Source organism: Mercenaria mercenaria, chromosome 11 (assembly GCF_021730395.1).
Source record: "Mercenaria mercenaria strain notata chromosome 11, MADL_Memer_1, whole genome shotgun sequence".
NCBI lineage: Eukaryota > Metazoa > Mollusca > Bivalvia > Venerida > Veneridae > Mercenaria > Mercenaria mercenaria.
The window spans coordinates 32071565-32097502 of NC_069371.1; the positions used below are offsets into that span (position 1 = coordinate 32071565).

The 25938-nt window shown below is 35.4% G+C and overlaps 2 protein-coding genes across 6 annotated transcripts in view; one reads left to right on the forward strand and one right to left on the reverse strand.

The window, feature by feature from the left end:
• The window catches only part of LOC123532681 (general transcription factor 3C polypeptide 4-like), a 106128-nt gene that overhangs the window by 69684 nt on the left and 10506 nt on the right, over nucleotides 1-25938 (reverse strand). For 4 of the 5 annotated variants that reach the window (XR_008365983.1, XM_053517080.1, XM_053517079.1 and 1 more), the window contains exons 3-8: nucleotides 25727-25850; nucleotides 25016-25094; nucleotides 22667-22778; nucleotides 17512-17635; nucleotides 2352-2428; nucleotides 1603-1751 (exon numbers count right to left, since the gene is read on the reverse strand). Coding sequence is in view for 4 of the 5 variants with exons in the window: in XM_053517080.1 (XP_053373055.1) it covers nucleotides 1603-1751; nucleotides 2352-2428; nucleotides 17512-17635; nucleotides 22667-22778; nucleotides 25016-25094; nucleotides 25727-25850 (665 nt within the window). In the remaining variant the exon portion in view is untranslated. The remainder of the gene's footprint in view (nucleotides 1-1602; nucleotides 1752-2351; nucleotides 2429-17511; nucleotides 17636-22666; nucleotides 22779-25015; nucleotides 25095-25726; nucleotides 25851-25938) is intronic. The other variant, XM_053517081.1, reaches the window with a different exon arrangement.
• On the forward strand, nucleotides 5891-16505 carry LOC128546501 (uncharacterized). The gene is made up of 2 exons (XM_053517082.1): nucleotides 5891-6760; nucleotides 14655-16505. Exons 1-2 carry the CDS (start codon nucleotides 6423-6425, stop codon nucleotides 16012-16014), a joined length of 1698 nt encoding a protein of 565 aa, XP_053373057.1. The 5' UTR covers nucleotides 5891-6422; the 3' UTR covers nucleotides 16015-16505.

Here is a 25938-nt window from a genome sequence, read left to right on the forward strand (position 1 = left end):
TCCTATTGCATACAAGTGTTTTTTTTTATTTGACCGGGTGACCTACTCTTTCACCCCAGATGACCCATATTAGAATTTGACCTCATCCACATTCAAAATTTACTTGTTGTCACAAAATCAAGTTAATTTTATTTATCATTCTTTTAAAGGCAATGCTACAATTAACTGATGTACTTTTAAACTCCTAAACTGGTGTGGTATCTTAATGCATAGGTAGATTAACTGGATTAGTTGACCATATAATGTCACACCTGAGTGAGTTTTACCTGTAAATAATTAACCAATCAGTGTGTGATTGTAGAAATGTATATTGTGTCTTTTTGAATAAGCTTACACCTGAACTGGCTTTTGACTAGAGCACATGGCATTTTATAAATGCATAAAAGGACTTGATAGAATTTTTGGCAGAAGTTTATTTAAAAGAATCTTGAATTTTCTTAGCTAATTAACAAGGTGATGCTTTATGGTCAGAAGTATTTTCCTGTTTATTGAGCTTGTCACTGCAAACCAGATATCAGGGTAAGTGTGCTTTTATTCACATTTTAAACTGTAAAAATTTTTTTTATACTTTTTTTTTACTTTGTACATGGAAGATTTTATGAATATTTCTTTGTGTATAATTTCATGAGTAACCAGAGGTAATATTGTAAAATCCCTTTTTTGCATATAACATACAAGTGTTATGTAATGTATTTCAACAATGATGTAAAATAGTATTTTGTTGGATAAATGAATGTAAGGTTCCTGTTATTAGGTTGGTTGGAGGAGAGATACTCGTAGCTCTTGGGATTGGTAGTAGGTGCCTTCAACACGACTTTGTAGAACAGTTGAGATCTTTGACTGATGTGGAGAGCTGGTATAGGCATGCGTACAGCAACCGAAACATTGTACATTGGTTGGATGTTTCCGTCATAAGTATTAATGTCGGTGTTTGGACTATATTTAGATATTTATATGGTCGGAGTATTTCAATAATACTGAACAGTTTTCTACTACAAGAAACATTGACCAAATCTGTTGGTCGGAGTTGAACTAACTTTAGTGTTGATAACATTGAGGACCATGCATTGGTCGGTGATTCTAGAGACATTCAGTTCTTAAGGCGGAAGTGTTAGGTGGAAGTGTTGTTGGTTGGTCCCGATTTGATTCCAGGATTACAGAACTTTTCATTATTAAACAGAATATCTTAGTTTTATATGTATAATATACTTCATATTTAATTTGATTATTAAAAGATTGATCAAAAGTTGACTTAATTTGTTAGGTGGTTATTGTAGTAGTAGAGCTGCCCACTCTGGCCAATCCTGACATGTGACACTTGTTAAACCTAAATTTTAAGTCTTTAACTAGGAGATTTACATGTAGTGAGCAACCCAAATATTTGGAATAATTTTTAGCAGAAGATTCATACAACACACAGGGATTTACTAAACATTATATGTATGAAATCGTAACCTCTCGTGTTACACAGAACTCACCTTTACATTATCTAGAATACACATACATGACACTTCCATGAGGTCAGGTTCATACACTATACAGGGATTTACTACACATAATATGTATGAAATGGTAACATCTCTCGTGTTACACAGAACTCACCTTTACATTATCTAGAATACACATACATGACACTTTCATGAGGTCAGGTTCACTGTACACACAGGACCACACTGGCTCTTGTGATATGTCATGTATATTAAACTTAAGCACATGTATTTCACCGTCTACATAGCTTACTATCAATGAATCTGAAAAAGAAATACAGCATAAAAGATCAAAGTATTTATTTGTATAAGGACATATCAACACATATATACAAATGTATGTCATATGGCCACTTTCCAGTTTTTCAGTGTAAAGACCCCAGATGCCCCTCTCAGAGCACTATTTAAGACGTGGGCTGGCATCTGGGTAGAAACTTCGACCTAAGGCAAGCATGCTGGTTGGCTTCCTAACGTGGATGAATTCTACAACCTAGAAAAACAGCAGAGGGGCAGTGACATAAAGTCAGTGACCTTTCCCATTTGTCCATGGAGGCCCCATAATGTTTGCTGGTGTCATCATTATTATAAGATAATTCAGAGTGTGCAAAAAACTAAAGACTACACTGCTCCTTTTGGATATGGCATATATATTGCAAGTAAATGAATCTTCTAATATCAAACATTAATGTTACTGCTGGCTTTTTGTAAGTTTTGTCTTAACCATTTTTATGCATAACTTAGTGACAATATTTAAATATCAACAAACTGTACCAGCAGTGTTACAAGTTTTTTTGGTCCTAATACATGTATAAGAGATAACTTTTTTTGAAAAAGGTAAGGACTACTGAGTAAGGAATACATTACCTGACAGCCGATTCCAAAGAATCCCTGATATCTGACATTCAAACTGATGTACTGTATACAGAATTGAACAACCAGACCTGAAATGACAAAAAAAAAAATTTTAAACATTTTGTACCAATAATGCGATCATATTGCATAAACTTTAAGGTAGTTCTGCACATTTGGATAACATTTTTTCTACTATGTAGAATTTGAGTAATTAGTAATGATTTAAAAGTTCAGAGTATATTAAGAGAAAATTCCACAAATAAAAAAGATAGGTTCATGTATTGGTCTTTTGCTAGACTGACTTGAAAATAATCAGTTTTCATAATTGGTCTTTATGGGAAAATAACAATTTTGAAAACATTTTTGCTAATAGAAATAGTGCTACAATGTAGATTTGAATGAAACTTCTCACAGTTATAAATAAACATATGATCTTAAACATGATGAAATAAGATGTATGGGTCCTTGTGCTTATTTTTTTAGATATTTGTCAATGATAAAAGTGATCCACACATTAAACCCTGGTTATAAGACATTATTTTGAAGTATTTAACATTGTCAAACATTAGTAATGTTACTGATTTAGTATACTTACGCACGGGTTTCTATGAATTATAAAAAATGATTTTCATTTTCGTATACCGAGTCCAGGCATTACTCTAAACTTTCAAGATAAATGAAGTAATGCCATGACTTTTGGATTATCAAACATGCAGAACTACCTTAATATTACAAACAATGTTTTGCCAGGGAATCTGTGTAAAAGCAGGAACTCAGGAAGCAATTCGAAAAATACCAGATACTAAATTGCCTACAAAAGAGTTCTTCAGTATCTAGCACATAATCAAGGTGTCATGTTACTGCAGACTTTATTACTGTTGTTTTCTTTCTTTCTTTCTTAAACTAAACAACAAATCAGAGCATGTTAGAAATGAGCCGCACCATGAGAAAACCAACATAGTGCATTTGCGACAAGCATGGATCCTGACCAGACTGCGCGGATGAAGAATTCAATGCTCCGAGTGAGGCTCGAACCCACATCGATGAGGGGCAAGTGATTTGAAGTCAGCGACCTTAACCACTCGGCCATGGAGGCCCCCCTATTTAACAAAGAAGGCTGAAAAGTGTGTGTTGTTATACAACAATTCATTTTTCTGACGTCACAATTATTACGTCAAAGCGTTAAATGGCGTAGTGGCGCGCTGTAAAAGAAACCAACCGAAAACAGGCAGATATTTGATAGATGTCATCAAGGATCTACTTAAAAATCCTAGGTAACGTGTTAGAATCGAAATAATATATCTCACTTAGGGCCATATTCATAGTCGTCACTCAAACTCACACTTGACTCAAACTTGGGTAAGTATCACTCAAGTGGGCCTCGAGTAGACCTTGCGAGAGTGTGAGTGGAGTTCGAATGTCATATTCATAAATCCCACTCAGTCTTAACTTTCGGAAGGGCAGCTCAAGTATTGGTTTCATTGTACACAATATATTTATAGGATTATAACGGTATATACGACAATAACATCAAAGGTATGCAAAAGTGCTGATTGTTATTTTTGCAGATCTATTTGCCAAGTCGGAAGTTGTACTTTTATTGCCTGTCCGAATGTTTGTCTGTCCGTCTATTTGTTTTATATAACGTCCATCCGACTACTCATATGTATTACTATTATTATTATCATTATTAATGTTAGTATTATTAGTAGAATGAAATTTATACTTAAAAATACACAAGTTTTTTTTTCCCGCTGAAATTTCAAATTGTAATTTTTATTACAACTGAATAATACTCGTGCCTTTAATTGTTGGTGTTTTCTGAAAGATAGTACATCATTACAAATATATATCATTTGTGAAATAAATGTTTTCAAATGAGATTTGGTGAATATTGTTTGTTTTTTTTTAAATGACACATTAAATCGGAGGGAATGTTGATATTTTTCAGTATGAATTTTTCAGATATCTAGGCATGTTAAATGTAAATATTTGTTACTAGGACGTGTGTTTCTGGGATTGATTGATGACCCTCATTAGCCTATGTTTCGTAGATCTATATTTAATTTGCCTGTATCTATTTTAAATAGTTTGCATTAATTACTGTCTATTGTTTTTTTTTTTGTTGCATTATCATCGTCCTCTACAAAATGTATTAAAGAGAACATTTAAAAAACAAGAAAAAACAAAAAAAAAACACACAAATACCGTATAACCCCGTTTAAACGCCCCCAGGGGCGATGCATTTTACGAAAAATTTGATCCAAACAATGTCAGTAACTCGTATTATCGCATAGTGCGGCAATGTTTCTTTGATCTTTGCAGCATGTTATACATAGTAACACACATTATTACTACAAAACTGTGCTGATATCTTACAAAACTGTTGCGATATATATCAACACGGAAATCTCTATGGAGTTTCATAAGAAAAAAAGTGTTCCGATATATATCAGCACAGTAAAACTGTTCCGATATATATCGGAACACTTTTTCTCTATTGAGGTCCTATCGAGGGAGTATAATTTTTTCCTTTCAAAGAAAAGATGATTTTAGCTCCAATTTACAGTTCACAGAGAAAGAATTGTCACAAACACCTACATTTATAAAGTAAAAGAATAAATAAACTAGAATATTTCAAAACCTTGATAGTTATTGCCAAATTCAGAAATACATGAAATATATGAAATTCTGAGATTTCTCAAATGTTTCTTTTTCTTTGATTTTTTTTACAAACAAAACAACAAGTTTTACAATATGTCTGGCCAATGAAATGCAAAGATTTAAAACCAATGCAGAAATTTGTTGGGTACTTTTATCTGGGGAACACATTTTCTAAAACAGAAGTTTTAGTGTTTCAGTCAGCGAGGCGCAGAAAGGGAATCAAAATAGTAAAAATAATAATAAACAAATTTAAATGAAAATAATATATAAATTTTAATGATAAACTATGCGATAAAACAGTTATAATATGTAATGCTCGTGTGTTACCAGGATATATCAGAGCTAGGGGTACATCTCGTTATTTTTCTCTTCACATATATCTGTCTCGGCCTACCGGCCTCGACGATATGTGCAGAGAAAAATACCCTCGATGTACCCCTAGCTCTGATATATCCTGGTATTAACACACTCTCACACATACTATAACTATTACTAAACGCCCCCCTATTCATCCCAATTCATGCACTGACATAACCCGATACGTCATCGTACTGGGAATCTGTAAAGTCGCGCGCTGAGTGACGTGATCCCAGTTAAATTCGATCAATACTTACACACAGTAGATTTATTTGTGCCATGCCTGTTGACTGTTTAAAAGTTTGTGTTAATAAAGTGTTTTTTTTTAAAATTCATTTGTATTGTTATGGAATTGTTATTATCTGGATATTATTGTGTTGGATCTAGGACCAATTTTTGAAGGTAAGAATTTTTTATTTTGGAGTACATTTCTAGAGGCAACTGCCCGGTTCAGTGATAGAAACAACTGACAACCAGCTGTCAAAAATGTAAACAAAGATCCGCAGTACAGCGTTTGGCCGCACGTGAATGCCGATATGACGTCACGTCCGGATAAACAAATGTGCAGAGGAATCGCGCGTATATTTAGGAGTTTGATTTCTACGATAAATATGATGAATGGAATGGTAACATCGATTGAAATGAATAAAGTACAGTCCATAATTACTAACAAAACCAACAATCCAGGTTGACAAAGAGAAATAAGCGTAAAAATAGCGATATAAGTGGAGTCAATCTGGGTCGCCAGACGCACATAAAAGGTATAGTAAGAAAGCGTCGGTGGGCTGTAAAAAAACAACAAAGAAGACCGCTGATAAAGGGAGTGATATCAGATAACAGGCCTACCAAAGAGGAAGTTTAGTAAATATGAATAATTTTATGTTCGTTCACATTTGCAAAGTTCATTCTTTTTAATTTAAACATAGATTTTATTCAATTTATAGCAGCTTGCTATAATGTAATGAACTAGATATAAATGTAAATACAAAAATAGATTAAACTCAGACGGCATATAATAATGTAAACTTAAAAGAGAAAAATGAATATTTATTGTTAAACAAAATGGCGACTGGAGGATTTAGTACAGATATATTATCTGATGAAACATTTGATTTACTGTGTACAGTGTGTAAGAACAAGGGTAAGAATACAGAAGCTGCAAAATACTGCACAGATTGTGCAGACTATTATTGTTTGACCTGTGTCAAAGTGCATGACGATGTACCATTACTGAAAGGACATAAAATTCTTGATCAGGGGAAAGCAAAGACAGGCACTAGGAAACACCTGCCTGTGGTCCCGACAGAGAGATGTGATAGACATGGACATAAACCTGTGGACATGTACTGTCAAAACCACGACAATGTTGGATGTGCAGCATGTATGGCTGTTGAACACAGGTATTTTGTTTTCTTTTAACTGGCAGCAAGTTGTTTAATATTACTGGCCATGAATATATACTTGTATTTGTTTGCTATTTTCTTTTATACACATACATGCTCACTGCAAAGGTCCCATTGGCTTAACTTTAATATTATATCACATTCCCTAGTAATCTAATTAATATCTCATGCAAAACAGTGGTATTTAGTTTTTTTCACATGTAATATTTTCTTTTCCTATCACCTGTTATCATATCCCTCAGTAAAATAATATCTCGTGCATAAATCCTTTGAGGTCACCTAAAATGCCAAAGAATTCTATGAAGTTTAAAAGCATTCAGCCGTGTAGTCTCAGAGGGACCTGCTTACATGCAAAAAAATGAAATAAATTGTCTAAGTGTAAAAGCAGCATAATGTTGAAAAATATTAGATGTATGTCCATAGGACACAGGTGCCCACCCACTACTGTGGCCCGAGCTACCCTATTTTTTTACCGCCGACCACAAACTTTTTTTAGCGGTAAAATCGGGCCGCATTATTTTTGCAAATAAGTATATTATTATTTTTATAGCTCTTTGCACGAATGGACTACTCCGCCGATCGGGCGAGTGGTTTTTTCGTGGTAACTTTACCAAATTGAGAAATTACATCAGGCAAAATTACCTGGATTGACTGGAATTTACCCGCGAATCGTAAAGATATCAAAACGTCATGCTGGTAATTTTCAATTCCACAAGCACGTGCGCCCTATCGTAATATCTAACTAATATACATCGCGGTTACTTTTGACACAAAAAATGCGCGTAGTGCATTCATTTTTTAATATAATTGCTTCAAATTTCCAACACCGCTTGAGAACTAATACAGTTTGAGTTCTATAACTTGATTATTTACTTCTTTTTTAAAGTAAATAAACGGTACATACTATGGTAATAAAATTCAGACTTGACCAGAATGTACAAACAAGAGGACCATGATGGTCCTGAATCGCTCACCTCTTCCCACATGATCCAGTTTTGAGTATGACGTCGTTTTTTCTATTATTTGACATAGTGACCTAGTTTTTGAGCTCATGTGACCCAGTTTTGAACTTGAACTAGATATTATCAAGATAAAAATTCTGACCAATTTTCATGAAGATCCATTGAAAAATATGGTCTCTAGAGAGATCACAAGGTTTTTCTATTATTTGACCTATTGACCTAGTTTTTTAAGGCACGTGACCCAGTTTCAAACTTGACCTAGATATCATCAAGGTGAACATTCTGACCAATTTTCATGAAGATCCATTCAAGGGTATGGCCTCTAGAGAGGTCACAAGGTTTTTCTATTTCAAGACCTACTGACCTAGTTTTTGATCACAGTTGACCCAGTTTCAAACTTGACCTAGATAAAAATATGGCCTCTAGAGAGGTCACAACGTTTTTTCATTATTTGACCTACTGACCTACTTTTTGATGGCACGTGACCAACTTTCGAACTTGACCTAGATATCATCAAGATGAACATTCAGACCAACTTTCATGAAGATCCATTGAAAAATATGGCCTTTAGAGAGGTCACAAGGTTTTTCTATTATTTGACCTACTGACCTAGTTTTTGATGGCATGTGACCCACTTTCAAACTTTACCTAGATATCATCAAGATGAACATTCAGACCAACTTTCATACAGATCCCATGGAAAATATGGCCTCTAGAGAGGTCACAAGGTTTTTCTATTATTTGACCTACTGACCTAGTTTTTGACGGCACGTGACCCACTTTCGAAACTGACTTAGATATCATCAAGATGAACATTCTGACCAATTTTCATGAAGATTTCGTGAAATATATGGCCTCTAGAGAGGTCACAAGGTTTTTCTATTTTTAGACCTACTGACCTAGTTTTTGACCGCACGTGACCCAGTTTCGAACTTGGCCTAGATATCATCAAGATGAACATTCAGACCAACTTTCATACAGACCCCATGAAAAATATGGCCTTTAGAGAGGTCACAAGGTTTTTCTAATATTTGACCTACTGACCTAGTTTTTGAAGGCACGTGACCCAGTTTCGAACTTGACCTAGATATCATCAATGTGAACGTTCTGACCAATTTTCATGAAGATCTTGTGAAATATATGGCCTCTAGAAAGGTCACATGGTTTTTCTATTTTTAGACCTACTGACCTAGTTTTTGACCGCACGTGACCCAGTTTCGAACTTGACCTAGATATCATCAAGATGAACATTCAGATCAACTTTCATACAGATCCCATGAAAAATATGGCCTTTAGAGAGGTCACAAGGTTTTTCTATTATTTGACCTACTGACCTAGTTTTTGAAGGCACGTGACCCAGTTTCGAACTTGACCTAGATATCATCAAGGTGAACGTTCTGACCAACTTTCATGAAGATCTTGTGAAATATATGGCCTCTAGAGAGGTCACAAGGTTTTTCTATTTTTAGACCTACTGACCTAGTTTTTGAAGGCACGTGACCCAGTTTCGAACTTGACCTAGATATCATCAAGATGAACATTCTGACCAATTTTCATGAAGATCCATTGAAAATTATGGCCTCTAGAGAGGTGACAAGGTTTTTCTATTTTTAGACCTACTGACCTAGTTTTCGACGGCACGTGACCCAGTTTCGAACTTGACCTAGAATTTACCAAGATGAACATTCTGACCAATTTTCATAAAGATCCCATGAAAACTGTGACCTCTAGAGATGTCACAAGGAAAAGTTTACGGACGCACAGACGACGGACGACGGACACCGCGCGATCACAAAAGCGCATCTTGTCACTTTGTGACAGGTGAGCTAAAAACACAATTAAAAAATCTTAAATAATGAAAAAGCGGCAGCAATTTAAATACATGGAGTAAAACGATTTTTGTCAAACAGATTTCTGTTAGCACGGCAGAATAGGTTACGTAACCTCGTGAACGTAAATAGAAATGTGGTTTTAAAATAAAGCAGTATGATGTTGTTGCGGAATTTAATAAGTTTTAAATTATTCATTGTACATGTATTTTTTGACACAACACTTTGTTAGATATTCTTTTCAAACAATAATGTAAATTCCTTGAGGGCAAATAGGTCACAGAGGTAGGCTATCCATAGTCTATCATCGTTCACGGTTTGACAAATTTACATGTCAGTTTATTCGGGATAAAAAAAGATAAAGAAAAAACTTCTCAACAAGTTACAAGGAATCGAGAAAGTACGATTAGACAGTGATGTGTCACATGGCGCGAAAACATGACGTAATGCCATGACAATCTCGGGCAACTAAACCGCTTTGATCTCCACTTCAGATGCCATAATAACCGACACACTTCTTTTAGCTCTTTGAGGGGGTGTTAATTGATGATGAAAACAAGGCTAAATTACTTAGTTTATCATCAGAATAATTACCGATAATTGTTAATAATTTTTTTTTTCACTTTCAACACGGGTCGACGTCGGGTGGATGATGATTATTGTGTCCATATTTTGGGACACTTTTCATAATTATTTTTCGGGATAACAGATTGCTACAGTCTTCCATTTTTAATTATTTTAGAAATAAGTCCTGTTTCTTTGAGTCATATGAAGTTATGACGGTTGGAGGTCCACTAAAGTCTGAGCAGGTCTACTAGATTTCAGCAGTTGGTGGACCTGCTGAAAAAAAGTTGTGGTCGAGGCCTGCAGAGTCTTGAAAAGTCAGGTTTTAGATGGGATTTATAGTAGTAAGACGTTGAACAACCACTTGCAGCTTTATTAATTCACAATTTGGGCATACCAGTCAAAACTCCATTGTCTGGCATTTCCAGTTAATCCAGAATTTTAGATTGGGATAGGGGGTGATGGTATTAATCTTAATGCAGATCAAAGATGCAAATCATATTCCTGGCCAGTGTGCTTTTACTTGGTTTTAGTTTGAAATATTAATGTTGGTTGTTGAATAATATTCAATATTAAAATTATTATTTAAAGAGAGAATCCACAGCAAGATTTCATTCAAGTTTCATGTTTAATTAAATATAAACCATGTTCTCCGCAAGTAATTGCCAACTTCTCCACATGAATTAGCGGCGGAGAATGAATGATATAGGACACAACGATCCTATGACCACTTGATCCGTAGATCGACTGCTCTACCTATTGAGCTAATCGGATGGGCTAATCTGGAAATGAAAAAACAACAACAACAAAACGCAAACATGTAAAGCATAGAGGATATTACATGAGTGTCTTTTCATATTGAATTTATTCAACGAGTTTAATAAATTCAATGTGGAAAGTCACAAATGTAATATTCTTTTTATCACATGTGAGCTTTTCCTGTGGAAAACTCATACATTCTACTTTCTTTTACTATATAAACAAGTCAATTTGACCAACGTCTCCAATGCTATAAATGACGTCGACGTCAAAGTTTTATTACACTAGTGTATTATCATTTTTATTTAATGACTTTATTACACTCCCGCAACGTCAAACATGTGATAAAAATATTTATTTCATAATATTTAAATACACAATCAAATCATAATGGCATTTTATATTGCTAAAACATCATCAAAGTCATTGTACGTTCGGGTGTAAATCAAACATAACAATAGGATGCATGTTTATAAGGTTTATAATCTTCCTGTTTGAAACTACGATGGTGTTGGGTTATTAAAAAAAAAAAAAAAAAAAAAAATGCCTACCTACCTACCCTATTTTTTTTGGCCATGTCACTGGAAACAATTTTTTTTAGGCCTAGTTTTATAACTAAAAGTTTAATATGTTTCTAGATGTTTACCACACAAACTTAAGGTATTAGGCCCATAACAGTAATGTTTAAAAAAATGGCATTTGCTGGGTATATTCTTACAGTTGACCGTGCTTCGCACTTAGTTGCAAATTTTTAAAAACTTTTACCGTGCCGTTTTTTTATAAATTTTGTGTAATTTATGGTATTTCCTCAAGCTCAAGTAGAGACAAATTTCAAAGTGGTGGCCTTTATCCAAAACGTTTGCAGAGAATTCATTATACCATTATTTTTTATGAAAGAAACATCAAACTATTGGTAAACAATTATAGAACTTGAAATAAAACTGTCAATATCATTTTTGCTAGGGTGCCTCGAGTAAACAGATTTAAGGAGACAAAATTCTAACTCCAACATTGAAAAATTAAGGTTGAATCCTGCGGGTCTATTTTGAATTTTGCTCACTTCATTCAAAAATAACCTTGGGGCAGAAGTAAAACCTACCTTAGTAACCTAAATTTCTTCCAGAATATGTAATCTAAAGAATGAAGGCAAAATTGAGAACTTTTACCATATGTAACTCAGTATTTTTAAAGATGTCTAACTCTACCCCTTCTGTTTCAGAGGTAAAATCACTTTGAACAGCAAGAAATGGCTTATCAAATCAGTTTTTTCCCCATTTTTGTACACTAAATCAATAACAAATATTGATAGAAGTAAAAACTTTACAAGAAAAAAAGGAAAGTAAGGGGAAAAAAATTTGGTCCCAGTGGGGTTTGACCTACGCCCCCCTGAAAAATGCAGTAAAAGTAGGTTTATGGTAGGAATTGAATACTCTTCAAAAAGGAGGTACTCTATTATGGGCCTAATACCTTAAGGTGGCAGGGGAGCGGTTTCGTAGTTTGGCCCCGGTCGATTTTCTGTTTAAACAGGACAGGGTAGATATAAAGGCATATCTGTCTTACTGGTTATTTATCATTATTAATTCTTTAATATATCTGGGGAATGAGGAACGGTTAATGATTCTACATGGCGGGTGTTTTAAAATTCCTAGCTCCGTACTTCCGGTTGAGGCTAAAACATAAACATCAGAACAAAAAGTCGGCCAGACGCTCGGCTGTCATCCATCCACTTTTTTCAAGTGAAAATTAGGGAAATAAAGTGGTGGTTGGGAGACACATTCCACACCACCTGGGTATGCATCTATGTTCGCACTATACATATATGCTACGAAATTGGATTTAAAAATACAAAATGGATGAATGGCAGAGTTCAAAGTGAGGCCCGGTTAGGCTAATTTTGGTCTATAAAATTTGGGTGATTTGGCCAATTTTCACTACATCTGGCATGGAAAGCGACAGGTGCATAGGACCGGAGAGTCGTCTTTATGTAGTCTATAGTATCTGCAATAGTCCATAGTAGTTTCAAAGAAAAATAAGCAAAAACGAGATTTCTATGGATATTTCAACACTGGTACCCACACGTCAATGTGGAATTCGCGAATCTGCACTCCCCTGCCACCTTAAGAACTTTATGTGTATTTTTCACGGTTAGCTCTAGATGTAGTACTGATGTTATTGGTGGTAGTACAGTATCATATACCTATGTTAAACCTAACCCTAACCTCTAGTCAGTGTATTGTACGCTCAGTGTACTACCTATAGTCATATTCGATACTGCATATATGATTAACGATTTTTCACTCAGTGAAGGGCCAAAACTCTGGCCTAGCTAAGTAAAATCCCAAAGAGAACACCTGATGCAAAACTTAATAGGCTATAAAACAATCCTCTAATGTTTTATCTCTCTAGGTCAAGTACATTTTTACATATATGCAGCACAAACATTTATTCTTAGTTCACCTAGCTGAGCCAAAGGCTAAACAAAGAATTCAACACTGTGTAAACGACATTATATTAAACAAACCACAATGGCTGCCGCATCAATTTCTAAAAAAATCTTCTTCAAAACTACTGGGCAGATTTACACCAACTTCACAGGAATGATCCTTGGGTGGCCCCCTTTCAAAATTGCCCAAAGAATTAAAATCCATTCAGAACTGTGGTTGCCATGGCAACCAAAAATCTTTAAAAATCTTCTTCTCAGACACTGTTTGCCGTATTTCAAAAATATTTTGTAGAAATGATCTCTAGGTGACTCTATAAAAATTGCTTAAGCCATTCTATTTCGTTAAAAAATGGCCGCCAGAGGGCGGGAATTATTTCCTCTATATGATTATATTGTAAATTTCAAAAATCTTCTTCTCTGAAACCTGAAGACCTAGAACTTAGATATTTGGTATGTGGCATTGTCTAGTGGACTTTTTCCAAAATTGTTCAAGTTATGATCCCAGGGTCAATATTGGTCCTGCCCAGTGGTCCCTTGAATTTACATAGCTTTCTATAGGAAAACATAAAAAACCGAGAGGCACAGAGCTTAGATATTTTACATGTGGCATTGCCTAGTGGTCCTTTACTAAGATTGTTCAAATCTTGACCCAGAGTCCATTTAAAGCCCCGCCCCAGAGTCACTTAGTTTTTATATGAGATATATAGGAAAAAATACTTTGATCATATTTCCTAGACTGTTCAATTATAATTACCTGATGACCCCAAGTAGTTAGGGGTCACTTGACTTTGACCTTGACCTACTTTCTTGTTTTTTAAAATACAGCCTTGAAATTTGGATGACATTTACAGTTTTGCAAACCAATCTTAAAACTGACTTTCAGTGACCATGAATGTGACCTACTGACCTACTTTCTTAATATTTTAGCATCAGTTTGACATTTGAAACATGTTCACACAACCGGGAAAAGATCTCAATGCTTACTTATATTTGACTTTCTTACCTGATCTCTTACACTTGTCTATGTAGCTCATATTACTCAGGTGAGCAATCAAGGGTCATCATGACCCTCTTGTTTGACTAAGTCAAGGGTCATAACTCTGGTCAAGCAAAGTGAAAAAAAAAAACCAAAAATCTCAGGTGCACAAATTCACATGCTGCATAATTATTAATATTCCTACATTATTTCATGACTCTATGAGAATTTTTAATTTAAGATATATGCAAAACAAGCATTTTATGTGTATTTCTCACTAAGTCAAGGACCATAATTCCAATCTGGCTGAGCAAAATCCCACACAGAACAAATGACATCTTCAACCATTTCATTTCAGATCTTGCAAAGATATATTTTACATACCAGAATTCATCCAAAACAATGTGACTACAACTTCTACTCAAAACACTAAGAAGAAACTTGAATCCACTGAGCAGACATTGAAGAACCACCTCCAAAATCTTGAGAAAGAAAAACAGAATGTTTTGAAGAGAAAATCTGAATCTATCGAAAACGTCAGAAAGTTTAGGAGAGAGGTCAATGAAAGGCTTGATGAAATGGAGAGGAATTCTGTAGCTGAAATAGAAGAAAGATATAAAGCTGTGATACAACAAATAGAGGACGCCATAAATGCTCTCCAAGAAAACAAGAAGGATGTTACATTTGCACGAGATACCTTAGCAGCTGCAGGCAATAATGTATCCCAAGTGTTTGTAAGCATAAAGAAAGGTCTTGCAGCTGCTAGCAAAGCGGACAAATCGCTAGAAGAAAGAAGAGTCGGGAACCAGGACCAGGAGATCATCTTTACACCTGATCAGAATATAATTAAAATGATAACAGAGTTAATTTCTCTGGGACAGGTTACACTGAAATACAACAGAAAATACCTAATAAGATCAGATGAGCAGGTAAAACAGAAGGACACTTTACTACAGACAAAAGGAATGAAGAAATTTTCTGTAAAGATCCCATCAGACAAGAAGGACTGTGATATTTTCAGTTCCTGTTTTCTATCAGATGGAACAGTGATACTTAGTGATTACAACAACACCAATCTCAAACGTTTGGACAGTTATAATTACTCTGTAAGAGATCATTATGTCCTTCCTTGGACACCTTGGAAAGTGTGTTCAATCAACAACCAGGAGGTTGCAGTGAGTTTATGGCGAATGCCAGAAATACAGTTTGTAACAATCGAAAATAAAATGACCAAAAAATCAACAATGAAATTTGACTTTAACTGTTATGGTCTAGCTTATGCTGGGGACATTCTGTACATTTCAGATAGGGAATCAACAGTGTACATGTACTCATTATCTGGACAAAAGTTGATGCAGTGCAGTGATCAGACAATAAAGAATGCAATCTATAGTCTAGCAGTCAGTAAGGATGGCTCTAAGATTTATGCTGCTGTTCCCTACACTGGACTGTTTGCTCTGGACAACACAGGGAAGGTGGTCAAGACCTTCAATAATCCAATGTTGAATTGTGCCTTTGACTGTTATGTTACTGATAGAGGAAGTGTCCTTGTATGTGGAGTTAGGTCCAACAATGTGCTGCAGTTCACACCTGATGGTGAGCTGATGGGAGAGGTGGTCAAGTCTAATAGATGTCGGACTGTCTGCTGCAATCAGCAAATGACCAAAATGATTGTTGGCAAAATGACAAATGAAATTGAAGTGTATGATTTGGTTTAAAAGTGGGTTAACAGAAAATGTTTATTATGTCATAATTAATGCTATTCTTATGAAGAATAAGTCTTGTTTGTCAATACATTTTTATGCACATAAAAACTTTCAAATTTTAGGGATTAAAATGACATGTATTCAAATTCTGTTTATATCACAGTGTAGTAGTCTGTAAAGTTGCTGTCAGCACTAACTTACTGCCATGTTCATCTTTATAAAACATCAATGTATTTTTGTAAAGTATCAATGTAAACTACAAAAATAATAATTCAAAAGGAGCAAGCCATCTGACATGCCTAATAAAAGATAAACAAACTCAATATTCTACACAGGCTTGACAAACAATTAATACTCATTTTGTTATTTCTAAGATTTGCTTTCAAACCTAACTTGATGAAGACATTTAAGTGTTTCACCTCAACTAATTCGAAATAGCTGTAAGTATTCATGTACATTTTGTAAATATTTCTATAAAATAATAAAATGAAAAAAAAATCAAACATTGTTATCAACTTCTGTCCTTTACAAAGCTGAGAGAGAGAGAGAGAGAGAGAAAGAGTGTGTTCCCAAAACACACTGAATTACTGATTTCTTTCTATTCCAATTACTAACTACAGCAACCCTTCTCTTATTTCAAAATATTTTACATTCATCTAGAGGAATGCAGCTTTAAATATGCAGAAACATGACTAGCAAATAGAATACAATGTTAACGTAAGATAACAAATGCCTGTAGTTTGATGGCTAACATGGCTTGATAGCCAAAACATATTCTTAATGAATAATCTTTTGATTAAATTCTTGAGTTCTCATGCAAGTTTTCTTAATCTCTAAATGAGCAATGTTAAGTAAGCATAATGCATTATATTAAATCAGATTTATACAGCACCCTTTCCATAACATCAAAGGTGCTTACCTACATGGTGGTAGTCACTCATGGGGCCAAATTAATTCTCTACCAGTACAGAAGAATGTGATCAGAGCCAAGGAAAGCCACCCCCCCCCCCCCCCTGAACAAAAAGAGAGAAATCTTTTAAATACAGGCACATGCAACTCATTTAGCTTAGTCCAAAAGGGGGCATAATTCTTGCAAAAAGCAGGATGGAGTTATTTTTCTTGCTGTATTGAGTTAGCTTTTGATGGTGAACAAGTGTTGCAAGTTATAAAGCAATAGCTTTGATAGTTTAGGAGAAAAGCTGACCTATACACAAACTTAACCAAGAAATCGGATTTTCTAAGTCCAAAAGGGGCCATAATTCTTGCAAAAAGGAGAAAGGAGTTATGTTTCTTGCTGTACAGTGTCAGCTTTTGATAGTGAACAAGTGTTGCAAGTTTCAAAGCAATAGCTTTGATAATTTAGGAGAAAAGTTGACCTAAACATAAAACTTAACCAAAAAGAGCAGACATGAAATTGCTAACGGATGGACGGACAGACACCGGCGTCATAACATAATACGTCCCTTCGGGCGTATAAAATACTAAACAAAACACATTGAAAATCCTTACTCATTTTGACATGGCACATCTACTCTCCAAATCACAAGATGACCAGATTTTGTTCCTGTAGCTAACAGCATAAATTTCTGGCCAGATTCTGAATCTGTGAATACTTTGGGACACCATTTCATCACTGAAAGAAAGATAAAAAGATATAACATTGCTTAACTGTATTGTAAAGGCCAAGTGGCAGTGATTTCCGTATTACATGTACCATGTTTCATTTACTGAATTTAATTTTGTTTTTTGATTAAGCACCATTTTTCAACAGTATTTCAATTATGCAATGGCGGGCAATTAACCTGACCAGTGTGCCTGGATTCTGTACCAATACTAACATGTTCTTCACAAAGAACTGTCAACTTCTCCACATGAATCAGAGAAGAAGAGTCATATCATACACAATGCCTCTATAAGACAGTCACAGAAAACATGTGACATGCCAGGGGATAGAACTCATGACCTCATGATGCATAAATCATTGGCTCTCCCATTGAACTAAGCATACTCATTTATTGACTAAAACGTTTAACAAGTGGGTCATTGACCCTAAAGCGCTCACCTGTGTATTAGGCTTCAAGTGTGTTTGTATAATGTAATGGTACAAGTACAGAGTTGAGGTTCTTCTATGTTAGCCTATATTATATACATGTCACACACATTTTTGAACCTAGGGCAATAATCTGAACAATTACGGTAGACAGTACAACTCTGATATCACATGCCAAATATCAAGGCTCTAGCTATTATTGATTCAGAGAAGAAGATTTTCAAAGTTTCTTATATATAAGCCGATAGTAAGTACATGTTACACACAGAGGCATGGCCATTTTTGACCCTAGTGCAAAAATTCAGACAAGTATGGTAGAGAGTCAAACCCTTAAACCAAATATCAAAGCTCTAGAGAAAAAGATTTTTAAAGTTTGATAGTTGAGAACCTATATTTTTAACCCAAAAAACCCATATGTTCAAAGAACTGGAACCCTCTGAACAACTTTGAAAGAGGGCTACCCAGAGATCATTTGCATAAAGTTTCATCAAAATCCATTCAGTTGTATGGAAGGAAATGTTGTTTAATAAAATTGTTGATGAAAAATGACCACGCCCTCTGGTGGCCATGTTTTTTGACGAATCAGAAAAATTTGAACACTATTGATAGAAGGTCACACAAAGACAATTTGGGTGAAATTATTTTAAAATCGGGCAGTTTTATACAAAAAGATTTTCTAAGTGTCTACTATATCATTTAGGGAAAAGTGACCACACCCACTGGCAGCAATTTTTTGACGGATCAGAATAATTTGACCAATCTCGGTAGAGGGTCACTCAAGGACCACTTGTGTAAAATTACTTTAAAATCGGGCGAGTAGTTTCCCACAAGAAGAGTTTTTAATTTTCCACTATATACATATAAGGAAAAGTGACCACGCACCCACCCCACTCCCCCCCCAGGCGGCCATGTTTTTTTGACAAATCAAAATAATTTGAACAATCTTGGTAGAGGGTCACTCAAGGACTGTTTATGCAAAATCATTTTAAAATCGGGCCAGCAGTTTCACACAAGATCTTTTAAATTTCCACTCTATACACATAAGGAAAAGTGACCATGCCCCCTGGCCGCCATGTCTTTTAAGGAATTGGTATAATTTGAAAAATCTTGGTAGTGGGTGACATTAAGACCATTTGTGTGAAATTATTTCAAAATCTGACCATCGGTTTAGGGGGAGATATTGTTGAAGAGTTTTCTATTTTTAGCTATGGCGGCCCCGATGTGCAACCAAGCAGAACCCTTTGAACAACATCTTCCAAGGAACATCCATACCAAGTTTTATCAAAATCCATTCAGCGGTTTTGGGGGAGATGTCGTTTAAACAAAATTGTTGACACCGGACGACTTGACAGACGGACGCCGGACACAGCATGATCACATTAGTTCACCATCAGCACTGTGTGCTCAGGTGAGCTAAAAAGTTAGAGGCGAAAGGACATCGGACATTATGCTAGGGATTTTGCCCTAAGTTCAATGCTATTTCTTGACTTCAGTAGCTGATAGTTTTATATAACAGCTTCAAATACTGATAAATAAGTTATATTCCTATCAAACTGTCACAAAAAATAGTTTTATTTTATATTCGTTTTCTTGAAATTTGAACATTTTGTAACTAAGGGTCATATTTTTGAAAAATTTAAAATGTGTATTTTTAGTTAAAATAAGCATTTAAGGTATGTCTACTATGAAATATTTTAACACAATAAATAAACTAATACCACGCAGATTATCAGTTTTATTGACATTTTTGAAAATAAACGAAACGGAAAAAATAAAAGTGGAACAAAACATTTGGTCCCTAACTGTACTTCAGTTATTTCCACCCGAGTGCCCATGATAACACTGATGCATTGATCATATCCTATTGTTTGTTTTCTATACATCTATTGCTATACTGTATTTATACACATGTACAATACTGACCGGGCATTATGTGGAGGATTATTATTGAATACATGCAGTGGTGTAGCTGGCCATACATTGGCGTAGTTGGCCTTTTTCAGTTGAAATGGAGGGGTGCAGGAGACTGCCTATTCCACTGCGGGTTCAGGGATGCCTTACTTTTAGCATTTTATATCAGTGGAACAGAACTTCACTAGCTAGTATCAACATTTATATAGATATTCTTGGGGTGTCTGTGTTAGTTCTTTGATGTCCTTACTAGTATTTCGGTTGGCTTCGAAATAAGTTTCAGACGTGTGAGCGAATTGATGTTAATTCTGGGGGTGTCAGTGTTAGTTATGGGCGAGTCAGTATTAGTTCTATGGGTGTCAGTGTAAGTTCTGGAAGCAACTAGGTTAGTTAATGAGATGGTGTCTGGTGTAGTTCTGTCAGGTTATAGGATGCTGGATCGAATAAAAGCAAATGTTGCTCTTAAAATGCATTTTAGGTTCGCTTCAACTGTGTCCTACAAAAGGTAAAAAAATTGCACCTAAGTGGCACTATTCCATAGAAGTTCGTCTGTATTTCTTTGTCATGTTTACGTTGAAGACACATATGTAATATGTCGAAGCCACTTGCTTGGTTCTTGACTTACGACAGATGCAGTTGTCTCAATCCTGATGACATTCAATCGACGGACTTAGACTGTCAAGAGGTAACAGATCTGATTGAAAAATTCATAAGATATACTTATAAGGATCTGTCTGCTTTCTAGCTTCACTTTCTATGTCCCCTATTTATTTAGTTTAGTGTTTTCTGTGCTTGAAATATTTACAAAAATGAATAAAGCTGTATATATGTAAGGTTTAGGAAACACATGCAATAAGTGTCAAATATCTATCTAAAAATTTATTTGCTGACACCCTGTATGTAGTTTTTTTCAATTTTAAACACTTTCCCACCTGTGACCAAGTGCCATTTTTGCAGCATACGTATATAATAATTATTTACAAAGGCATGTGAAATATTGTGTTGCGTCACTGGAGGGAAAGATGTTTAAAACGTAAAAATGATTTATGTTCATATTTTAATAGAAAAGAGAATGAGAAATGTCTACAAAGTCTTCTTTTTTGTTCATAAACTTGTAAAATGAAGTCGCATTTATCAAGAAATGGTCTTCAACTATCATAACTATGCAATTTCAGAAGTCTATCCCTATGTCACTTTTTCCTTAATCGGATAGGCAATCTGAATAGGAAAATGTCCGAGGTCCTTTGTTTGTTTCAGTGTAAAATTGAAATATCTTTCACGAGTGAACACCAGATGCAGTATTTTAATGAGTGGCAGAGCCACAAGTGTAAAGATATGGTGTTCATTAGTGAAAGATATTTTGACATTTTCAAACAAATATCCTTTTTATTGCATGTTTGAACTAAATTTACCCATTTCTAAATTATAGTTTCTTACCAGTGAAAAAATATATATTAGATATTTGTCACTGTGAAAATACCAGATAAATTTCATTCTAATATTTGGATAATTTACTGAAAAGCATGTAATAAATAACTATTCCAGACTTTTGACCTTAAAATATTTCACTGACCTTGAAGGAACACTATCAGATGTTCATGCTATGATCTGCATACTGAATATCACTATGATAGAGGAAAGTGTGTGTACCTGTAACAGCCTGACTAAAGCATAGACTGTGATAGAGGAAAGTGTGTGTACCTGTAACAGCCTGACTAAAGCATAGACTGTGATAGAGCCTGACTAAAGCACTGACTGTGATAGAGGAAAGTGTGTGTACCTGTAACAGCCTGACTAAAGCATAGACTGTGATAGAGCCTGACTAAAGCACTGACTGTGATAGAGGAAAGTGTGTGCACCTGTAACAGCCTGACTAAAGCACTGACTGTGATAGAGCCTGACTAAAGCACTGACTGTGATAGAGGAAAGTGTGTGCACCTGTAACAGCCTGACTGAAGCACTGACTGTGATAGAGGAAAGTGTGTGCACCTGTAACAGCCTGACTGAAGCACTGACTGTGATAGAGGAAAGTGTGTGCACCTGTAACAGCCTGACTAAAGCACTGACTGTGATAGAGGAAAGTGTGTGCACCTGTAACAGCCTGACTAAAGCACTGACTGTGATAGAGGAAAGTGTGTGCACCTGTAACAGCCTGACTAAAGCACTGACTGTGATAGAGGAAAGTGTGTGCACCTTTAACAGCCTGACTAAAGCACTGACTGTGATAGAGGAAAGTGTGTGCACCTTTAACAGCCTGACTAAAGCACTGACTGTGATAGAGGAAAGTGTGTGCACCTGTAACAGCCTGACTAAAGCACTGACTGTGATAGAGGAAAGTGTGTGCACCTGTAACAGCCTGACTAAAGCACTGACTGTGATAGAGGAAAGTGTGTGCACCTTTAACAGCCTGACTAAAGCACTGACTGTGATAGAGGAAAGTGTGTGCACCTGTAACAGATTGACTAAAGCACTGACTGTGATAGAGGAAAGTGTGTGCACCTGTAACAGCCAGACTAAAGCACTGACTGTGATAGAGGAAAGTGTGTGTACCTGTAACAGCCTGACTAAAGCACTGACTGTGATAGAGGAAATTGTGTGTACCTGTAACAGCTTGACTAAAGCACCGACTGTGATAGAGGAAAGTGTGTGTACCTGTAACAGCTTGACTAAAGCACCGACTGTGATAGAGGAAAGTGTGTGTACCTGTAACAGCTTGACTAAAGCACCAGTCTTTATATTTGCTGTAATCTTTTACACTCTTCAATTCAAACTCTGGTCTAGTCTGTCTGCATCTCAATGTGGTCAAATCTATTACCTGAAGAAAAGTATTATTCTAAGAATTTCTGATAGCATTTAATACAACATAAGATTATATTCCCTCTTGATTAAATGTGACATTATTTTTGTCCATAAATCAGTATAATAGTGCATGGTCAGGAGCGAGATTTATATGAGCATGTTCTTCACAGTCTAGGTATCATTCTTAGATAATATTACTATTTACGACCATGATCAAAACTGATCTTCATTCAGTATACTGTATTCGTTCTTACACTTGCATTGCCAACCCGAAGTAAGGCAAGAGAGATTTTTGGAAATAACTAAAAGTTATTGTCAGTTACCCATAGTTAAGTATGGTTGCTAAAAACAATTTGCATTATTTCAATATTTGTAAATTCGTAACATTATTTTAATACAACAATCTTTAAATCTGTATTAACAATTATTGGCAACATGCCATCAATAATTACATGTTGAATAACTTCACACTTGTCACTTTATAGTTTCTAGACATTTAAATAGTGGATTTATTTGTTCAGTAGTTAATTTGTAAGTTAATTTTTACCCAATTAATAACACATTAACACAATGGAAACAAGGGCATAAACAATCTGGCATTCAGAAATAGAGCTATCATTAAAGGCGATTAATACCCCCAGACACTGCTTCGATACAGGGAAAGTAAAATGTAGTGATCATGATATTTGTCCTTCGATGTGTGACCTTGAACTTATTGAAATTGTTAGTAGCTAGGCCATTCAAGGACATTTCTGTGAAATTATTTTGAAATAATGCATGCAGTATCAGAGAAGCAGATTTTCAAAGTTTATTTCTAGAGAAAACTGCCTGCCTTAAATAATCAAAACTTGGTGGAGGGAAGGAACATTTCTGTGGAATTACTTTGAAATCAGGTCTGCAGTTTCTAAGATTTTTTCATGTTAAATCCTTATGGTTGCATGGCAACAAGAATTCTGCAGGGATGACCTAAATTTGAAGGAATCTGAAAGTGAATCATCAAAAGAACACTCTTATGATGTTTGGTTGAAACTAGTCTATGTTTAAACAAGAGGGTCACTGACCCTAAAGCGCTCAACTGTGTACAAGGCTTCAAGTGTGTTTGTATAAGTACAGAGTTAGGTTTCTTCTATTTTAGCCTATACTATATACATGTCACACACACTTTAAACCTAGGGCAATAATTTGAACAATTATGGTAGACATTACAAATTTGATATCATACGCCAAATATCAAGGCTCTAGCTATTATTGATTCAGAGAAGAAAAGTGACCACACCTCCTGGCAGCCATGTTTTTTGACGAATCGGAGTAATTTAAACAATCTTGGTAGAGGGTCACACAAGAACCATTTGTGTAAAATTATTTTAAAATCGTGCCTGCAGTTTCAAACAAGAACATTTTTAACGTTTCCACTATATACATATAGGGAAAAGTGACCACACCCTCTGGCAGCCATGTTTTTTAATGAATCAAAACAATTTGAACAATCTTGGTAGAGGGTCACACAAGGACCATTTGTGTAAAATTATTCTAAAATCGGGCCAGCAGTTTCAAACAACAAGATTTTTAAAGTTTCCACTATTATATACATATAGGGAAAAGTGACCACGCCCTCTTGTGGCCATGTTTTTTGACGAATCCAAATAATTTGAACAATCTTGGTAGAGGGTCACACAAGGACCATTTGTGTATAATTATTCTAAAATCGGGAGTAGTTTCATACAAGAAGATTTTTAAGGTTTCCACTATATACATATAGGGAAAAGTGACCACGCCCTCCAGCGGCCATGTTTTTTGACGAATCGGTATAATTTTAACAGTCTTGGTAGAGGGTGACATAAGGACCATTTATGTGAAATTATTTCAAAATCGAACCATCGGTTTAGGAGAAGATGTCGTTTGAATTTTTTCTATCTTTAGCTCTGGCAGCCCCTATGTGCAACCAAGTGGAACCGTTTGAACAACTTTGGTAGAGGACCACCCAAGGAACATCACGGCCAAGTTTCATCAAAATCCATTCATTGGTTTTGGAGGAGTCGTTGTTTAAACACAAATGTTGACGACGGACGGACAACTTGACGCACGCAAGCACGCACGACGGACACAGCGTGATCACAATACCTCACCATGAGCACTTTGTGCTCAGGTAAGCTAAAAAAAATTTGGATGGCAGAGAATTTGGACATCTAATGATCCTAAAAGCTCACCACGAGCAGGTGAGCTAAAAATGTCCAGTAAAGTAATATACCTTACCTGTATCCATTCATTCTGTGAGGGTTCATGTACATACAGGCATAGTCTGTAATCCTGTGACAATGTTGCCAATACACTCCTGAAAGACATTTTCTTAATTTTAAGAGTTGTGTCTAACTGTGGTATACCAGAATTATTTCTATAGAATCACAACAGCAAGTTCCTGTGATACACCAGAATTACTTCTATATAAATGCAACTGCTTCAAACCCATGTGACTGTAATGTAAGGAAACTTCCCATTTGGGAAACAATTTATGGGTTTTAATTTTCACTACTTTCTGAACAGGAAACTTGATGCCAAATATAGTAACTTGCTTCCCGCTCGGGAAAGCAAAACCACAATTTTTTACTTATTTCAAAAGGCTTGGTACAAGTTTTTACATGGTATCAATAAATACAATACACTGTTGTGAACCTGAGGTAACGGTATTTTCTTAAATTTCTACCCTTCAGTTTATTTCATGTCCTAATAAAATTTTATTTTTAACTTTTGTATTTCTGTGGCAGTTAAAACATACAAATTATTACAACGTACATTTCTTTCTCTTTTAGACTGCTTTCCTACTTCTTTCTAGGGATTTTGTTCTGTTCAGTTTTGTTTATAGGAGCTTTACACAATATAAGAAAACTTCAGTAAACTGACTTTCCCACAAGTTAACACGCAATTTAATGTAAATTATATATCTCAGTTTGCTCTGTGGTTTATTACCTTCCGACATCATCCGCTCCTAGAGGTGACCAATCAGCTGAAGCATACCCAGTTCTAGCAACCGTCTCAAACTGATACTTCCAGGGGTTTAAAACCCTTTCAACAGATAGAAGCTTAAACTCATCTGAAAAATATACAGTATACATATATAAAGTATCAAATTTATTCAGTCCTGAAAATACTTCCCAGAGTTTTCAAGCCTTACTTGATAA